The sequence below is a fragment of the Erinaceus europaeus genome, chromosome 17 (assembly GCF_950295315.1).
Source record: "Erinaceus europaeus chromosome 17, mEriEur2.1, whole genome shotgun sequence".
NCBI lineage: Eukaryota > Metazoa > Chordata > Mammalia > Eulipotyphla > Erinaceidae > Erinaceus > Erinaceus europaeus.
The window spans coordinates 10,517,869-10,537,360 of NC_080178.1; the positions used below are offsets into that span (position 1 = coordinate 10,517,869).

The following is a 19,492-nucleotide window of genomic DNA, read 5'->3' on the forward strand; positions in this document are numbered from 1 at the left end:
CACCCCTGGCCAGTGCCTGAGGTACGTTCAAAGGCTTTGGCATGAACTCATTGTCACAGCTCTGAGTCCTGTGTCTGCTCCAAGCCAACCTCAGAGACACAGGCCTAGGGTTTCACACCTTGGCATCTGTGGAACCAGAAATGACACCCATGGGGGAGGAGGGGGGATGTGAGAACTCAGGTGAACTGATAAAGGCAGATGTTCCCCCTCCCTGGGAATTGCTGTTACTTCCAGGTCACCTGCTCCACCAGCCACCAGGTGGCCCCCACAGCTGGTCACCCTGGTCACTGCTGGCTCTCCACCTCCCTGTCCCTGCCCCCCCCCCCCCCCCCCCCCCCGTTTTACAGTTAGTTACCTGTGCACACAAGTGGCTGGCAACAAACACCTGCCCCAGGTCCCAGCCCTGCCACTTCCTGGCAGAGTGGCCTCAGGCAGGTCACTTTTGCTTCTGGAATCTTGTCATTCAGGTTACAAGGCAGCGAGCATTTCCTTCCTTGTGGGGACAGCAGGTGCTCCAAAGTCACCCTGTAGTCATGTGTTGCCCCCACTCCAGACCTGTGAGGGTCCCAGCTGCTGCCCTGATGTTTCTCCAGGTTCCCCCAGAACTCAGCCAGCCAGTGTCGTCTTGGCAGAGAAGGCTCTGATTTATAAAACCAGTTTAATTAAAATCAAGCTTCAGGAAGCCACTGGAAAAGTGTTGGAGGGGGGAAGGGGGCTGGTTGTGGGGCCCAGCTGTGCAGCCCTCACCCCCACTATGGCTGTGAGGCTGCATCTTGGAAGAAGGCTCAGTCAGTCCTCCTGCCCACAGCCAGCCCCATGGGGCTACACGGAACAGTCAGCCTCGTGGCTTCCTGCCAGGGCCCTGGACTCTGGACTCTGGACCTCAGGGGCCCAGGAGGGCCTATTTGGTGCCAGCGCTCCGAAGAGGAGCCAGTCTCCTCGCTGCTCAGGGTTGTTTCTCCCCAGGCAGGGCCTGGCCAGGTGGGATCGCCTCTGAGGGCTGAGGAGGCACCTAGGGCTCTGCTGGGCATGGGGCGCTGTGGCTTTGGCCCATTTCATGGTGAAAATGCACAGCAGCTGGGCACGGGCTCTGCCAAGAGGGCTGAGCTGAGGGTGCCCAGGCCAGCAAGGGAGGCCACTGGGTCAGAGCAAGGAGGGCAGGTCCATAGCCACCCCTGCGGCCCAGCCCTGTGGGGACAGCAGGGACAAGGCCATCTGTTCTTTGTCTCTTAAAGCAGCACTGGGATTGAACCCAGGGCCTCATTCTTGCAGGGTGTGCACTCTCCAGCCCTGGGCTGTGTGATGCTGGGGAAGCAGCTAGCAGGGCCGCCTGGCGGTGACAGGCATGTAGGTGACAGGGACAGGTCGGACTCCGGCCTCAGCCGGAACAGCAGCTAGAAGAGGCCGGGCCACGTGGTCACGACACATGCAGATACAGCAACATGGACGGCCAGCAGCCCCCTTTCCTCTTCTGCCTCTGCACCCCCCACGCCTTCTGTCCCCCAGCCTCTGTCCAGATAAAGCAGCTGGCCTGACGTAACACAGGGAAAGCCCGCACCAGGTCCTCTCCCCTGATGGCACTTGAGTCCTAGCTCCTCAGGCCTTTTGGGCTCCCCAAGCCCCAGAACCTCAGGGCCCAACATGGGGAGTCAGCTTGGCTACTCAGCAGAAGAAGGGACAAGCCGCCAGGACAAAGGGAGCTCCCAAAATCAATACTGAAAAGGGTTGCAGAAAGCAAGCTGCCAAGAAAAGTAGGCAGGCGGGGGGCAAGCTGCTGGAGAACAGGCCTGGCACAGGCCGGAAGAGGGGGTGCCTAGGGCCGCAAGCAAGCCTGCACCACAACCACAACCAGCCAGCCAGCGCCTAGGACAGCAGAGCTTCAGGAGGGCTGGCGGCTCCAGGGAGCCTTTCCTGCTTCACATCTGCTTCATTCCCCGTCACGCAGCAGGGGCTGGAAAGACAGACAGACAGACAGGGTTAATTGCCTGACGTCCAGAGGGCCCAGACCCATTGGAGTCACAGCAGGTCTGAGCCGTTTAGGGTGCCCCTGCCCGAGCCACTGGGTTCAAGGGACTCTGACATCTCCTACCCAGCCTGACACACCCAGTGAACCACACCCCTTGGGTGCCCAAGGGACCAAGGACAGATAAGATGGGCTGGAGCACTCCACCTGCCACCAAGCAGCTGCCACTCCACTACCACCAAAGCTGGCTAGGCGGGAACCAGGAAAGTATAGTCCAGTGTTGTTAAAATTCGGAGGCTCCAGCTGGCCGGGCTAGCTTCACGGGTGGGTAACAGAGACTCGGGGACACACGGCAGGGGGAGAGATAGAACAACCCAATGTAAAGCATACAACAGTCCAGAGGTGGTACAGTGGGTAAAGTACTGGACTCTCAAGGATGAGGTTCTGAGGTCAATTCCTGGCATCGCATGTGCCGGAAGTGGTGCTGCTCTGGTTCCATATCTTTCTCAGTAAGTAAATTTCAGAAAGGAAGAAAAGAGAAAGGAGAAAAAGAAACTGGGACACACATTATCATGTGCAAGGACACAGGCGGGTTGGGTTCAAGCATTTTACAGAAAGTATAGGCAGGCAGATAAGACTAAGTCTCTGATGAATAAATAAATACATGCTTCAAATAGTTGGGGGAAAAAAAACAAAACAGGTAGTAACACACCCAGGTGAGCTTATGTGTTACCATGCTCAAGGACCTGGGTTCAAGCCCCAGCCCCCCACCTGCTGGGAGGAAGCTATGAGAACTGAAGCAGTGCTCTTTCTCTCTCTCTTTTTTTTTTTCCAAGAGTTACCGCCGGGGCTCTGTGCCTGCATTATGAATCCACTGCTCCTGGCAGACATTTTTCATTTTTATTGGAGAGGATAGAGATAAAACGAGAGGATGATTGGGAGAGAGACACCTGCAGACCTCTTGTGAAGTGACACCCTTGCAGGTGGAGAGCCAGGGGCTCGAACCGGGATCCTTGAGCAGGCCCTTGTGCTTCATACTATATGCACTTAACCTGTTGCACCACTGCCCAGCCCTCTCTTTCTATACACCCCCTTTCCCTCTTGACTTCTCTCTGCCTCTAGCCTATAAAACAAATAATAAATATTTAGAATATTTTTAAAGGGAGGGCACCAGCTGGTAGTGCACCCACAGAGTATACATACACATTAGCCATGGGCTAGGGCACTGGTTGAACCCCCTAGTCCCCACCTATGGGGGGGCTTCATGAGCAGTGAAGCAGGGTTGCAGGTTTCTCTCTCCCTGTCCCCTTGATCTCCGCCTTTTCTCTTGATTTTTCTCTATCCAAGATAAATAAAAAAAATTTTTTTTAAAAAAAAGAAAGAATATGGTGTATTGCACCAAAGTAAAAGACTCTGGGGTAGGGGTGGGGGAGAGTACCGGTCCAAAAAGGATGACAGAGGACCTAGTGGGGGCTATATTGTTATGTAGAAAACTGAGAAATGTTATGCATGTACAAACTATTGTATTTACTGTCGAATGTAAAACATTAATCCCCCAATAAAAAAATTTTTAAAAAATAATAAAAAGAATAGAAATCAGGACTATCCCTCACACCCTTTCTTGCAGAAGAAAAGGTCACTTCACTTCCTGAACCCACAAGCACAAGGAGAAAAGGGAGCAGTCTCTTCACCATGTGCTGCTGGGGCGGGTGAGGGAGGTGAGTTTCCTAGTTCTCTGGAACTTAAGCAGCTTCTCTTAAGCCAGCCAGCAGGACTCCTCCCTCGAGGACCTATATCCCAGCAGGCCATCCGGGCGCCCTCCCAGCCAGGCCCTCCCCCACCAGGCAGGACACCCGCTCACCAGCACCTGTCTGTCAGTCTGGGTGCCAGGCTCGGGGCGCTTCCAGGATGAGGCCAGCAGGACGTAGAGCACCAGCAGCCCAAAGAGCACCACCAGCATCCCGGTGCAGTTGGCAAACACGGCCTCGCTGGGCAGCTGGGAATATGGGTGGGTGGAGTTCTTCCTGTGGGTCACAGATAGCAGAGGCCCTTGAGAGACTGTTAGCCCACTGGGAGACTCTGGACCCGAGTCCCCAATGCCACAGGAAGCGCCTGCCAGGAGCTCTGAGAAGCACAGCCAAACTCCAGGTCTGCCCTCAAAGGATGAGACCTCCCCAACTGTTAAAGGGAAGTGTTGAGGGGTAGGTGCTAGAGTCAGACTACCACACCCTAGGCCAGGGAGCAGGGGGCAGTGAAAAGACACACAAGGTGGCCAGGGAGGTGGCTCAGTGGAAGAGCACAGGACATGCAGGCTGGAGACTTGAGGGTTGATCCCTGGCCGGGCACATGCTATAAAGGCACTCTGGGGAGTTGGGCGGTAGCGCACAGGTTAAGCGCACGTGGCGCAAAGCACAAGGCCCGGCGTAAGGATCCCAGTTTGAGCCCCCGGCTTCCCATCTGCAGGGGAGTCGCTTCACAAGCAGTGAAGCAGGTCTGCAGGTGTTTATATGATATACATATATATAGTCTGGGAGGCGGCGCAGTGATAAAGCTTTGGACTCTCAAGCATGAGGTCCCGAGTTCGATCCCTGGCAGCACATGCGCCAGAGTGATGTCTGGTTCTTTCTCCTCCTATTTTTCTCATAAATAAATAAAATCTTTTAATATATATATTACATAGAGACATGGACACACCTGGAGGTGGCACTGTGGATAAGGTGTGGGTCTCTCAAGCATGAGGTCAAGTTCAAACCTTAGCGTCACATCAAAAATAAGTAAGTAAATAAATAATAAGGACCAGGGGGGTAGCTCAGCCTGTTAAGAGTGCCAACTTATATACTCAAAGCTCCAGAGGCCACGGGTTCAATCCCAAGCACCACCACATGCTAGAGCTGAGTGGTGTGCTGGTCATAACTACCTCTCAATCTTTTCTCTTTCATAAGACCTATACCAATATATCTTCAAGAAGTGATTTGGTGCTTGGAATGGTTTGGCTAAGAGCTGCTAAGAGACTGTGATGTTGACTCACTACCTGCTGAGCAATTCGCCAGCCTCGCTCTAACAGCAGATCCCCCGCCCCTTCCAGATGAGGCCAAACCCACCCCAAAGCCCCCTCTGCTGGATGGAATGGGACTGGGAGTGAAGACCCTATTCTCTCCTTCCACCGTAGGACCAGGGGGCCATCCCACTCACAGGCTGAAGAAGAGCTTCTCATTGATGCCAGAAATGACGGACGCCATGGCCAGAAAGAGGATGGAGGTGCCGAAGAAGACGTGGATGGGTTTGAGGAGGCTGCGCAGCCACGCGGATGCCCAGGGCAGCAGGAAGATGGCGAAGCCCAGGGCCCACTGAGGACACAACGCAGGAGGGAGATGGCACTGAGTGTGGGTATATGTCCAGGAGCGGGCAGGTCAGCCGCCCCCCAACGCCTCCTATAGGGCAGCGACCCTCAAACTTCCTCCAGGGCCAGCCCCTTGTCACAGCCCTGACACTCCCTCATACAAACAAGATACGCTACAACCCCACTGGAGAGCCAACTGTCCTTGCTTGTCTGCCTCCCTCTTTCCCTCTCTCCCTCCCTCCCTTCCTTCCTTCTTCCCTCCCTTTCTTTTTTTCCGGCCTCCTAAAACCGCTCCCTCCTTGTCCAGGGAATCCAGACACCACCACTGGAGTTCTTTCTGGCTCCAGGCAGGAGAAAGTGGGGAAGGTAGAAGAGGTAACAGAGGCCATGTGCTGTGACAGAGTGAGCACGGCACCAGACACAGCTCACCAGGTAAGGCCTGGCCACACACACAGCCCAGGTTCAAACCTCAGCGCCACATAGAAGATAGCATGGTGGGAGTCGGGTGGTAGTGCAGTGGTTTAAGTTCACATGGCGCAAAGCGCAAGGACCGGCTTAAGAATCCGGGTTCAAGTCCCTGGCTCTCCACCTGCAGGGGAGTCGCTTCACAAGTGGTGAAGCAGGTCTGCAGATGTCTGTCTTTCTTTCCCCCTCTCTGTCTTCCCCTCCTCTCTCCATTTCTCTCTGTTCTATCTAACAACGATGACATCAATAACAACAATGATAACTACAACGATAAAACAAGGGCAACAAAAAGGCAAATAAAATAATAAAAAAAAGATAGCATGGCATTGAAGGCAGCTTTGGGGAGGGTAGCATCTCACCTCCTTCTTCTTTTTTAATATTTTTAATTTATTTTAATGAGAGAGATACAGAGAGAGACCAGAGCACTGCCCAGCTTTGGCTGATGATGGAGCTGGAGATTAATCCTGGGACTTCGGGGCCTGAGGCATGAGAGTCTTTTTGCAGAACCATTGTGCTGTCTCCCCCCAAAACGTTTTTTTTTGTTGTTATTATTTTTATTTATTTATTTTTTTTGCCTTCAGGGTGTCTGCACTACAAATCCACTGCTCCTGGAGACCATTTTCCCCATTTTGTTACCCTTGTTGTTACTGTTGTTGCTCTTATTGCTGCTGTTGTTGTTGAATAGGACAGAGAGAAACTGAGAGAGGAGGGGAAAATAGAAGGAGAGAAGGATAGACACCTGCAGACCTGCTTCACCGCCTGCAGGTGGGAAGCCAGTGGCTCACACCGGGATCCTTACACCGGTCCTTGCACTTCGCACTATGTGCAGTCAACCCGCTGTGCCATCACCTTCCCCCCCACCCCGTTTTTCTGCCTCTCTCTGTATGTATCTCTGTCTCAATGAAGAAGTGGTCCAGGAGCAGTGAAATCAAGTAAGTGCGAGGCGCCGGCTGTGCAAAATCAACAAAAGAACAGCACAGGGTGTCCTGGGGACACAGAAGGGATATGGGATGGGGAAACATCAGAACCCCCAACCTTCCCCAGTGCTTTAATTTGGACTGTTTAAAATTGTCGGGTAAGAAGTGCTCCAGTGTGAGCCAAGGAGACAGCATAGTGGTTCTGCAAAAGACTCTCATGCCTGAGGCTCCGAGATCCCAGGTTCAAGCTCCAGCACTACCATAAACCAGAGCTGAGCAATGTTCTGTGGTTATTTAAAATAATAATAATAATGATAATAATGATAATGATAATAATAATAGGCCAGGCGGTGGCGCACCTGGTTAAGCGCACACACTACAGTGTGCAAGGACTCTGGTTCAAGCCCCTGGTCCCCACCTGCAAGGGGAAGGCTTCACAAGTGGTGAAGCAGAGCTGCAGGTGTCTCTCTGCACTATCTCCACTTTCCCTCTCAATTTCTCTCTGTCTCTATCCAATAATAAATAAAATAAGATAATAAAAAAAAAAAAGTAATCCAGGAGGTGGTGCAATGGATTAAGCATTGGACTCTCAAGCATGAAGTTCCGAGTTCGATCCCCAGCAGCACATGTACCAGAGTGATGTCTGGTTCTTTCTCTCTCTCTCCTCCTATCTTTCTCATTAATACATGAATAAAATATTTTTTAAAAATTGAAGGGTTGGTAGAGGCATACCCCGTTGAGCACACACATTACCATGCACAAGGACCTGGGTTCAAGCCCCCGGTCCTTACCTGCAGAGGGGACACTTCACAAGCAGTGAAGCAAGACTGCAGGTGTCTCTTTTTCCCTCTCCTATCTATGTCCTCCTCCCCCCTCAATTTCTCTCTGTCTCTACCCAATAATGAATAAACAAAATTGAAAAACAAAAAACACATTGACACAAATCACGTGCAAGAGGAAAGGGTGGCCTATCCCCAGAGGTGGGCAGAGAGGGGCTGCTTGGTGCCAGTGCGAGTGGCCACAGGGCACCCAAAGGAGGCGGGCGAGAACCCACCTGGCAGGCGAAGAGGAAGACGGCAGTGATGCCCAGCCAGCTGTGCAGGGAGTAGAGGTTGGCGATGTTCTGGTGGTTGTGGAAATGGAAGACGGCGAACAGCCCCAGCACGGTCAGCATGAAGGCTGCAAGGTGCAGCCCAGTGTGCAGAAGCTTCCAGGGCAGCTTGGGACCCACCCACGACTGGGGCAGGCGGTACACCAGCGACGCTGTGAGAGACAGTGGTCCCAGGGCTCGCATTCAGGACCCCACTGCCGTCCTCCTGCCCAGCACCCCAAGGAGGGGAGAAGAGAAAGGCAGCCCCTCACCCTTCATTGACATGGAGGGGGGAGGCTTTAGCCATCTGCTTGGCACCTGGAGTGGGCTTTGCTTGGCAAGCTCCAGGTCTCAGGGCATAGACAGCCCACCACCCTTTCCACTTTTTCCACCTTGGGGGGTGGGAGAATCAAGCTCAGGCCTTCGAACATGTGAAGCGTGCCCTCTTACTACTACTAAGCCACCACCTCAGGTCCCATCACTGTCTGTATGTGTTATACATAAAGTTTTATTGAGGGCTGGGGAGACAACATAATGGTGATGCAAAAGATTTTCATGATGAGGGCTGGCTGGTGGTGCACCTGGTGGAGCGCACATGTTACAATTCACAAGGACTCAGGCTCCAGCCCTCGGTCCCCACCTGCAGGGGCAAGCTTTGTGAGTGGTGAAACAGTGCCACAGATGTTTGTTTTCTCTTCCTCCCCCTTTCCCTCTCAAGTTATGACTGCCTCTGTCCAATAAATAGATAGTTAAAAAAAAATTTTTTTAACGATATTCATGCCTGAGGTTCTGAGGTCCCAGGTTCAGTTCCCAGTACCACCATAAGCCAGTGCTCTAATGTGTGTGTGTGTGTTTGCCTCACCTGTCTGTCTCTTCCTCCCTCCCTCTGCATCTTTCTCTTTGTATCTCTCTTTCACTAAAAATAATAATAACAAGATAATTTGGGGGCTGGGGTAGAGAGCATAATGGTTATGCAAAGAGACTCATGCCTGAGGCGCCAAAGTCCCAGGTTCAATCCCCTGCACCACCATAGGCCAGATTGGATCAGTGCTCTGATAAAAAAAAAAAAAAATTAAATATTTATTTACTTATTTACTCCCTTTTGTTGCCCTTGTTGTTTTATTGTTGTAAAAATATTTTTTAAGTGAGTCAGGTGGTAGCGTAGCGGGTTAAGCACAGGTGGTGCAAAGCGCAAGGACCGTCGTAAGGATCCCAGTTCGAACCCCCGGCTCCCCACCTGCAGGGGAGTCGCTTCACAGGCGGTGAAGCAGGTCTGCAGGTGTCTGTCTTTCTCTCCTCATCTCTGTCTTCCCCTCCTCTCTCCATTTCTCTCTGTCCTACGATGTCCAACGATGACATCAATAACTACAGCAATAAAAAGCAACAAGAGTGGTCCAGGAGTTGGCACAGTGGCTAAAGCATCAGACTCTCAAGTGTGAGGTCCTGAGTTCAATCCCTGGCAGCACATGTACCAAGTGATGTCTGGTTCTTTCCATATCTCTTCTTATCTTCCTCATTAACAAATAAAATATTTTTAAAAACAAGGGCAATAAAAGGGAATAAATAGATAAATATTAAAAAAAATTTTAAGATGAAGGCCTGGAGAGACAGCATAACACTTCTGCTAAAGACTTTCGCCTGAGACTTTGAGGTCCCGAGTTCAATCCCCAGCACCACCTATAAGCCAGAGATGACTAATCCTCTGGTCTTATTGACTTTCTCTCTGATTAAAATATTTTTAAAAAATGAAAAAGAAAAAACCTACTGAAAAGGAGCTCCGGGTGCAGAGAGAGGCCACCCCAGCCCACCCCACAGCTCTGGAGAGAGTTTTAGGTCTGCGCCCGTGCCACCCGTGCCAGACTCACCCGCTCCGTACAGCACCACCATGCCAGCAACCATGAGCACCGGATGCCAGTTGAACATGAGCAGGCTGCCATCCCAGGCGAAGCCACCACGCCAGTAGCGCATCCAGTAGGCGGTGAAGAGGACGCACAGGGAGCCCAGGGAACCCAGCGCCAGGCACGTCAGGTAAAACCAGCCTGCGGCCATTCCACTCAAGTCCTCCTGGCAGAAGCAGATGTCACATGTCCCCGCCAGCCCGGGGCATGCCCTGCACAGACCCAGCTCAGGGAGGTGACAGCGACCTTGTTCTCCGTCTCCACCTGCTGAGCTGCTGGGTGGATGCCTTTTGCTTTTTGTTCCCCTGCCACCTGCTGGGCACTGCCCGCTGACGCTGGGAGGCTGGATGAACCTGAGGTTTTTGTTTTTCTTTTAAACTATTTTTTAAATTCTTTTTCTTCTTTAAAATATTTATTTATTCCTTTTTGTTGCCCTTAAACCTGAGGTTTTATGGGCAGGGAGGGAGGCCCCACCCAGCACCTGGCTGTGCTCAGTGCACCCAGCTCAGGGGACTGCACTGGCTCTGGACTGGGGCTTCCCCTGCCACGGCTGAGGCCAAGGCTTAGGGTGTACAGAGCTGGGATTTGGCTCCTCTCTCGGGACCAGAAGGCATCAGTCCATTTTAAACCCCCAACACTCAAGGAAAAAAGGGAGAGAGGGTCAGATGGCAGCGACGCACCCAACTGAGCACCCATATTGCCATGCTCAAGGACACAGGTTCAAGCCCCTGACCCCACCTGTGGGAGGGGGGAGCTTCATGAGCTTCAGGTGTTTCTGTTTCTCTTGTCCGCTCTGTCCCCCCCTAGCCTATTTCTTTCTGTCCTATCAAATAGAAATATATCTGAAAAGGTGGATGTGCTGTGCAGGCACTGAGTCCCAACAGAAACCTTCCTTGGGGGAGGAAGAGTAAGAAAGTAAAAAGGAGGGAGTCGGGCAGTAGCACAGCGGGTTAAGCACACGTGGTGCAAAGCGCAGGGACCGGCATAAGGATCCCGGTTCGAGCCCCCGGCTCCCCACCTGCAGGGGAGTCGCTTCACAGGCGGTGAAGCAGGTCTGCAGGTGTCTTTCTCTCCCCTTCTCTGTCTCCCCTCCTCTCTCCATCTCTCTCTGTCCTATCCAACAATGACATCAATAACAGCAACAATAATAACTACAACGACAATAAAAAAAAAAGGGCAACACAAGGGAAAATAAATAAATATTAAAAAATAAATTTAAAAAAATTAAAAAGAAAAAAAGAAAGTTAAAAGGAAGACAGAGGATCAGAATTCAGGCTAGTGTGGCCCAGGAGGTCATACAGTGGCTAACACACTGGAGACTCAAGCATGAGGTACTGAGTTCAATCCCAGCATTACAAGCGCCAGAGTGATTCTCCAATTATCTTCTCTCATTAACAAACAGCTCTTTGAAAGAAAAACAAAAAAAGTCATGCAGGGGCAGGGGTAGATAGCATAATGGTTATGCAAAGAGACTCTCATCCTGAGGCTCCAAAGTCCCAGGTTCAATCCCCAGCACCACCATAAACCAGAGCTGAGCAGTACTCTGGTAAAATAATAACAATAATAATAAATAATATTAATAATGCAGGCTAGCTCAAGAGTCCTAACTACAGAGGTCAAATGACATCTGCAGGGACAGACATGCCACAGTGAGACCAGCCAGGGAGGAGTGCTGGGGTTCCCGCTGCTGCAGGAAATTCTTCCCAGACAGGGAGTCCTCCTCCTCCTCCTGCCCATGCCACGCTTACCCTCCCCCCAGCACCCTCCCACAGGGAGATCAGACCAGGCAGCGACACCTTGGCACCTGCCAGCCCTAAGTTGCCCGCAGTCTGACACTTCTGCTTTCTCTTCCTCTGGGGAAAGTCCAGAAGAGAAAAAAGGAAGCCGGAGCTCACGGTCTAGAAAGCAAGTGTTTATTCTGGGACTTCCACATGTGCTCGGTAAACTTAGAAACCCACTCGGACTTCAGACAGCTGCTCAGAATACCAGGCAGTGGGTGGCGGGGCTGGAGGGCATGGGTGCACCATTGTCACAGGACTGGCAGCATCACAGGCACAGCTCTCAGGGGGCAGAACACTGTCTCATGGACTCACAGCAGGGAGGTGACACCATGTGTCCCTGTGGGTGGGTGTCCCTTGTTCGGACCCAGCTGACAGAGAAGAGAGGAGGTCTCTAAAATAGTCCTGAGTTCCCAAGGATTCCTCACCTTCAGATCCAGAAGTCAGCTGACAAGAGTGAAGGGCTAGGCTCCAAAACTCAGGAACCGAAGCACTTGGTGAAGATCACTTAACACCTGGAGGTCTCAGTCTTCTCACCTGAAAGAAAGCCAACAGAAATGCGATTTTTAAAAAATACTTATTTATTTTCCCCTTTGTTGCCCTTGTTTTTTATTGTTGCTGTAGTCATTGTTGTTGTTGTTGATGTCGTTGTTGTTGGATAGGACAGAGAGAAATGGAGAGAGGAGGGAGAGACAGAGGGGGGAGAGAAAGACAGACACCTGCAGACCTGCTTCACCACCTGTGAAGCAACTCCCCTACATGTGGGGAACTGGAGGCTCAACTGGGATCCTTAAGCTGGTCCTTGCACTTCGTGCCACCTGCGTTTAACCTGCTGCGCTACCGCCCGACTCCCCAGAAATGTGATTTATTGTGAGGCAGGCGAACACACCCAACCTAGAAATTTAAACTTGCACACACGCACGCTTCAGTTGTTTCCCTTGACAACTCCGGGAGGGCTTCTTGTGCCCACTTCACAGATGAGGAAACCGAAGCTCAGGAAGATCAAGGACCTAGCACTGGGACCCAGAAGTGGGCCAGGAATCTCAAAAGCATCCTCTGTTTGGCACTAAGACACGAGCTCTTCCTCGACCACAAGTTGTCCAGTGAGAACATGGAAGGGCATCCAGCAATCAAGTGTTAAAACTTCCTGTGCCATCTGTCACAGCATTTAAAAAAATATTTACTTATTTATTCCCTTTTGTTGCCCTTTTTTATTGTTGTAGTTATTGTTGCTGATGATGATGTTGTCGTTGTTGGATAGGACAGAGAAATGGAGAGAGGAGGGGAAGACAGAGAGGGGAGAGAAAGAGAGACACCTGCAGACCTGCTTCACCGCCTGTGAAGCGACTCCCCTGCAGGTGGGGAGCCAGGGGCTCAAACTGGGATCCTTGCGCCTGTCCTTGCATTTTGCGCCACCTGTGCTTAACCTGCTGCACCACCACCCAACTCCCTTGTCACAGCATTTTAACCTAACTTCTACCAAACCCCCAAAGGGTAAGGCACCCTGAGTTTGTGCCCTGCCAGCTCTCTCCAAGGCAAGAGGCCTCCTCACCAGAAAGAGATGCCAAGGGCAGGAGGGAACTGTGAGAAGCGACAATCTGTGAGCTTAGGGTGGGGGTGGGGGCGAAACCCAGCTCCCAAGACACTGAAAGGAGATTCTCCCTCTTCCAGCTTCCCAGAAGCTCTGCCCACTGGACTCAGTGGTTTACACCCCAGGCTGAGCTGTCCCCCTCAGTTCCCAACCACACGGGGGAAGTTTCTGGTCACCAGATGCTCAGTCAGCACACAACCCTGCCCTCAAGCCAAGTATAGGCTTATGGGACAATACTCACTTTCTTAACTGTGTCTCCTTTTGCAAAATGAAAGAAAAAGTACAATCCAAAAAAGACTTGGGCTTCTCCATCCCCCCCCAAAAAAAAGAGGTCCTGGGGTTACTGCACTGGGACAGACTCGGGGTGAACAGTGGGGACTCTATTGGAGAGCAGTGGGATGTTAAGTGGCTCACAGTACACAGATGAGCCTGAAGAAAGAGTAGAAGTGGGGAGTCAGGTGGTATTGCAGCGGGTTAAGCGCAGGTGGCGCAAAGTGCAAGGACCGGCATAAGGATCCCAGTTCAAGCTCCCAGCTCCCCACCTGCAGGAGGGTTGCTTCACAAGTGGTGAAGCAGGTCTGCAGGTGTCTATTCTTTCTCTCCCCCTTTGTCTTCCCCTCCTCTCTCCATTTCTCTCTGTCCTATCCAACAATGACATCAACAACAACAACAATAAAACAACGAGGGCAACAAAAGGGAATAAATAAATATTAAAAAAAAAAAAGAGAGAGAGGGAGTCGGGCTGTAGCACAGCAGGTTAAGCGCAGGTGGCGCAAAGCACAAGGACTGGCATAAGGATCCCGGTTCGAACCCCGGCTCCCCACCTGCAGGGGAGTCGCTTCACAAGCGGTGAAGCAGGTCTGCAGGTGTCTCTCTTTCTCTCCTTCTCTCTGTCTTCCCCTCCTCTCTCCATTTCTCTCTGTCCTATCCAACAACGACAACAACAACAATAACTACGACAATAAAAAAAAAAAAAAAGGGCAACAAAAGGGAATAAATAAAATAAAATATTTAAAAAATTTAAAAAAAAAAGAGAGAAAGAGTAGAAGTGCAGAAAAAGGATGAACGCTGTCAACACTGCAACCTCTGGGGCCAGGTAGCGGCGCACCTGGTTGAGTGCACACATTACAATGCACAAAGACCCCGGTTCAAACCCCCAGTCTGCAGGGGGGAAACTGAGTGGTGAAGCAGGGCTGCTGGTATCTGTCTGTCTCTGTCTCTCTCTCTCTTTTGCTTCCAGGGTTATCACTGGGACTCAGTGCCTACACTACAAATCCACTGCTCCTGTGGGCCATTTTTTTTTTAGGGGGGGGATAGGACAGAGAGAAATTGACAGGGGAAGGGGAGATACAGAGGGAGGGAGTGTGATCTGGAAGGTGGAGCAGTGGACAAAGCACTGGACTCTCAACCATGAGGTCCTGAGTTTGATCCCCAGTAGCACATGTACCAGAGTGATGTCTAGTTCTTCCTCTCCTATCTTTTTCATGAATAAATAAATTCTTTTAAAAAAAAGAGAGAGGGAGTTGGGCGGTAGTGCAGCAGGTTAAGCGCACGTGGCACAAAGCACAAGGACCGGCATAAGGATCCCAGTTCGAGACCCCGACTCCCCACCTGCAGGGGAGTCACTTCACAGGCTGTGAAGCAGGTCTGCAGGTGTCTGTCTTTCTCTCCACCTCTGTCTTCCCCTCCTCTCTCCATTTCTCTCTGTCCTATCTAACAATGACATCAATAACAACAATAACTACAAAAAACAATAAAAAACAAGGGCAACAAAAGGGAAAATAAATAAAATAAAAAATAAAAGAGAGGGAGAGATAGATACCTGCAGACCTGCTTCATCGCTTATGAAGCAACCTCCCTGCAGGTGGGGAGCTGGGAGCCCAAACTGGGATCCCCGAGTGGATACTTGCCCTTCATACTATGTGCACTTAACCTGGTACACTACTGCCTGGCCCTCTCTTTGTCTCTCTCCCTGTCACCCCCCTCCTTTCCATTTCTGGCTATCTCTATCCAATAAATAATAATAATAATAATAATAATAATAAACCAGTGGAACCTCCCAGGCTAACATTCTCATCTCTTGAGTATTCTCAAAGCAACAGGCTGTGTTAGGAATTTAGAAGTGTTCTCTCCATGGCTTGCTCCACAATTCTGCCCTGGCTCTGGATAGTCCCTCTCCCCAAGTCAAAAGTGACAGTAAACGGCCAAGATGGTAGACACCCCAGGCCAGGTCACCTGGTCTTTGTCGCAACTGTTATCAGCTCAGTTCTGGCTGATGGTGGTGCCGGGATTGAACCTGGGACACCTTGGAATCTCAGGCATGAAAACTCTTTTTATATAACCATAATGCTATCTCCCTGCCTCCCCCCCAAAAAAACCCACTTTATTTACAGACACTGAAATTTCAGTTTCATGTTGTTTTCACATGTCACAAAATAAGCATCCTTTTCATGCCTCCACCCCCCAATCATTTAAACATGTAAAGACTGGGCTGGGGAGCAGCCCACCTGGGATAGCACATGACCTCCAATGCTCAGTGACCAGGGTTCAGTTCCGAGTATCACATGAAAGTGCCAAGTACCAGGCATCACACTGCCAGATCTCAAACTATATTATAGGGCCATTGTCATCAAAACTGCTTGGTACTGGAACATGAACAGACACACTGACCAGTGGAATAGAATTGAGAGCCCAGAAATGAGGCCCCACACCTATGGACATCTAATCTTTGACAAAGGGGCCCAGACTATTATATGGGGGAAGCAGAGTCTCTTCAACAAATGGTGTTGGAAACAATGGGTTGAAACATGCAGAAGAATGAAGCTGAATCACTGTATTTCACCAAATACAAAAGTAAATTCCAAGTGGATCAAGGACTTGGATGTTAGACCAGAAACTATCAGATACTTAGAGGAAAATATTGGAAGAACTTTTTTCCGCATAAATTTTAAAGACATTTTCAATGAAACGAATCCAATTACAAGGAAGATTAAGACAAGTATAAACCTATGGGACTACATCAAATTAAAAAGCTTCTTCACAGCAAAAGAAACCACTACCCAAATCAAGAGACCCCTCACAGAATGGGAGAAGATCTTTACATGCCATACATCAGATAAGAGTTTAATAAGCAACATATATAAAGAGCTTACCAGACTCAACAACAAGACAACAAATAACCCCATCCAAAAATGGGGGGAGGAATTGGACAGAATATTCACCACAGAAGAGATCCAAAAGGCTGAGAAACACATGAAAAAATGCTCCAAGTCTCTGATTGTCAGAGAAATGCAAATCAAGACAACAATGAGATATCACTTCACTCCTGTGAGAATGTCACACATCAGAAAAGGTAACAGCAGCAAATGCTGGAGAGGGTGTGGGGTCAAAGGAACCCTCCTGCACTGCTGGTGGGAATGTCAATTGGTCCAACCTCTTTGGAGAACAGTCTGGAGAACTCTCAGAAGGCTAGAAATGGACCTACCCTATGACCCTGCAATTCCCCTCCTGGGGATATATCCTAAGGAACCCAACACATCCATCCAAAAAGATCTGTGTACACATATGTTCTTGGCAGCACAATTTGTAATAGCCAAAACCTGGAAGCAACCCAGGTGTCCAACAACAGATGAGTGGCTGAGCAAGTTGTGGTATATATACACAATGGAATACTACTCAGCTGTAAAAAATGGTGACTTCACCGTTTTCAGCCGATCTTGGATGGACCTTGAAAAAATCATGTTGAGTGAAATAAGTCAGAAACAGAAGGATGAATATGGGATGATCTCACTCTCAGGCCGAAGTTGAAAAACAAGATTAGAAAAGAAAACACAAGTCGAACCTGAAATGGAATTGGAGTATTACACCAAAGTAAAAGACTCTGGGGTGGGTGGGTGGGTGGGGAGAATACAGGTCCATGAAAAATGATGAATGAAATAGTGGGGGTTGTATTGCTAAATGGGAATCTGGGGAATGTTATGCATGTAAAAAAAAAAAAAAAGAAGTAGAAACGCAAAGCAGAAATTGACTGAGTTTGGAGTATGGCACCAAAGTAAGAAAGCAGAAGTATACTAGAGTTTGCAGTGAGTACCTCCCTAATACTTCCTCTCCACTTTTCCAAGCTTTGGGTCCATGATTGCTCAACAATCTGTTTGGCTTTGTAAGTTAACTCTGTTTTCAGTCACTAGGTTCCAGGTGTCATCAGGATGCCGGCCAGACTTCCCTGGATTGAAGACACCACCAATGTGTCCTGGAGCTCAGCTTCCCCAGAGACCCATCCTACTAGGGAAAGAGAGAGGCAGACTGGGAGTATGGACCGACCAGTCAACGCCCATGTTCAGCGAGGAAGCAATTACAGAAGCCAGACCTTCTACCTTCTGCAACCCTCAATGACCCTGGGTCCATGCTCCCAGAGGGATAGAGAATGGGAAAACTATCGGGGGAGGGGGTGGGATATGGAGATTGGGCGGTGGGAATTGTGTGGAGTTGTACCCCTCCTACCCTATGGTTTTGTTAATTAATCCTTTCTTTAATAAAAAATAAATAAAAAAAAAAAAGAAAGAAAAAAAAAAAGACTCACAAAGAACATTCATTTAGAAAAATGGTCTTCTCAGTTACCCCAGGAAATACTAATAATGAGGGAGCTGGGCAGAAAAAAAAAAAAAAAAAAAAAAAAAAAAAAAAAAAAAAAAAAGAAAGTGCCAAGTACCGCACTAGGGAAAGCTCCACAACTGGTGGCGCAGTGCTGTGGTGGCTATCTCTATTTATTCAAGATAAAAAGAACGAGGGCCGAGCGGTGGTGCACCTTGTAGAATGCACACATTACTATACACTAGGATCCAAGTTCAAGTCCCTGGTTCCCACCTGCAGAGGGAAGCAGGGCTTCAGGTATCGCTGTTTCTCTCATCTATCTTCCCCTCTCCTCTCAGTGTCTCTCTGTCCTATCATAAATCAATTAAAATTTAAATATGTATACATGAAATAAAAAAGGATGAAAAACTTGGCCTGGGAATAATGGGGGAAGAAAATGTGTGCACGAGATCCTGGGTGTTTATGAAACAAACTGTACAAGCCATGCAGGCAGCCTAATGTTGGTCTGTGGTTTATAGTTTGCTCATCTGATCTAAGGAGTCTATACTCCAACTTAATGCTCCCCTCAATGCTTTGGCAAGGATTGTCTCCTACACTAATACAGATGAATTCCTGAGGTAGAAAACAGGTGTTTCCCAAGCAGCCTCTAGTCTTAAGAAACGGATCTAGGGAGTTGGGCGGTAGCGCAGCGGGTTAAGCGCAGGTGGTGTAAAGCACAAGGACCGGCATAAAGATCCCAGTTCGAGCGCCTGGCTCCCCACCTGCAGGGGAGTCGCTTCACAAGCGGTGAAGCAGGTCTGCAGGTGTCTGTCTTTCTCTCCCCCCCCCCTTCCCCTCCTCTCTCCATTTCTCTCTGTACTATCCAACAACGATATCAATAATAACTACAACAATAAAACAAGGGCAACAAAAGGGAATGAATAAATAAATGTTAAAAAAAAAAACCCGGATCTATTCCAAACTCTTCCCATGTCCCTTCTATAACTGAAAACTTCAACGCCAGGAAATAACAGAAAGTCCATTTATGCTCCCTCCCCCAGATGAATGAGGTGGAGGGTGTAGAAATGTAGAATCTAACTCAGAGCTCAAGTCCTAAACTCCCTATTTTACAGATTAAAAACTCCAATCCCTCAAGGAAAGTGGCCAAGGAGAGTGAGTGGCAGAGCTGGTGTTGGTACAAGAATCCAGGTTCACTCTCCCCTTGTGGAAAGTCAAAAGTGAGGAGCCCAAAACTCCCCGTGGGGAGCGAGGGTGGGGAGGTAAGCAAGCTCCTCCTTAGCACCTGGGCCTGGTCTGGTCTGGCTCAGCTCCCAGGACACCCAGGACACCCAGACCCCAGATCCCAGCCAACTCCGGCTGAGCACAAGGCGAGAAGCTCCAGCCTTCCGAGCAGCTTTCGTGCCTTGACAACCACCGCCTTCAGGAAGGCAAATGCACGGAGGCTGATGTCCCATTTCCCAAAAGAGAAAGCTGAGGCCGAGCCAGGGGTGGCGACAGTGCGAAGCGAGGGTAGCAGCAGGGTCAGCACTCGGACCCGGGTCCTTGAACTCTCCGGTCCACGCTCTTTCTCACCACCGAACCAGAGCAGTACACAACAGGGCTGGGGTCTCCGAAACCTGCCTCTCGCCATGCGCGGCCGTAGCTCCGGGGAGTGGAGTCACCGACTGTAAGAAGCAGCACCACCCGAAGTAGGCAACACGGCCTGAGAGCGGGCGAGCGGCGCCGCCTCAGCCTTTTATAGACTCGTCTCACGTCCCGCCGCCCGCGCGGCCTTCTGGGAAATGTAGTCCGGCGGCTATATCCAAGGTGCTCGAGTGTTGCCCCGACTCCAGCTCCTCCGTTGGGGCGTTTCTTCCCCTA

The 19,492-nt window shown here is 50.1% G+C and overlaps 1 protein-coding gene across 3 annotated transcripts; it reads right to left on the minus strand.

Annotated features, from left to right (window-relative positions):
* Positions 1 to 639: 639 nt before the first annotated feature.
* On the minus strand, positions 640 to 19,441 carry LOC103116493 (lysosomal membrane ascorbate-dependent ferrireductase CYB561A3). Of its 3 annotated transcripts, none has more exons than XM_016189682.2 (7): positions 19,253 to 19,441; positions 11,880 to 11,988; positions 9,641 to 9,839; positions 7,740 to 7,948; positions 5,156 to 5,310; positions 3,831 to 3,987; positions 640 to 1,951 (listed from the first exon to the last, which is right to left on the minus strand). In XM_016189682.2, the coding sequence occupies exons 3-7, from the start codon at positions 9,822 to 9,824 to the stop codon at positions 1,928 to 1,930; spliced, it is 729 nt and encodes a 242-aa protein (XP_016045168.2). In that variant the 5' UTR covers positions 9,825 to 9,839; positions 11,880 to 11,988; positions 19,253 to 19,441; the 3' UTR covers positions 640 to 1,927. The 3 variants fall into 3 exon arrangements, with proteins under 3 accessions (XP_016045168.2, XP_060032274.1, XP_060032275.1); XM_060176291.1 differs by lacking the exon at positions 19,253 to 19,441 and adding an exon at positions 19,205 to 19,223; XM_060176292.1 differs by lacking the exon at positions 3,831 to 3,987.
* Positions 19,442 to 19,492: the final 51 nt, after the last annotated feature.

Bases quoted from the DNA above. Each gene is read 5' to 3' on its own strand.
- LOC103116493 (XM_016189682.2), bottom strand. From the start codon at position 9,824: ATGGCCGCAGGCTGGTTTTACCTGACGTGCCTGGCGCTGGGTTCCCTG. The intron at 5,311-7,739 runs GTGGGTTCTCGC...TTGTGTCCTCAG, and splicing joins TCTTCCTCTTCGCCTGCCAG to TGGGCCCTGGGCTTCGCCAT. The intron at 3,988-5,155 runs GTGAGTGGGATG...TGTGACCCACAG, and splicing joins GAGAAGCTCTTCTTCAGCCT to GAAGAACTCCACCCACCCAT.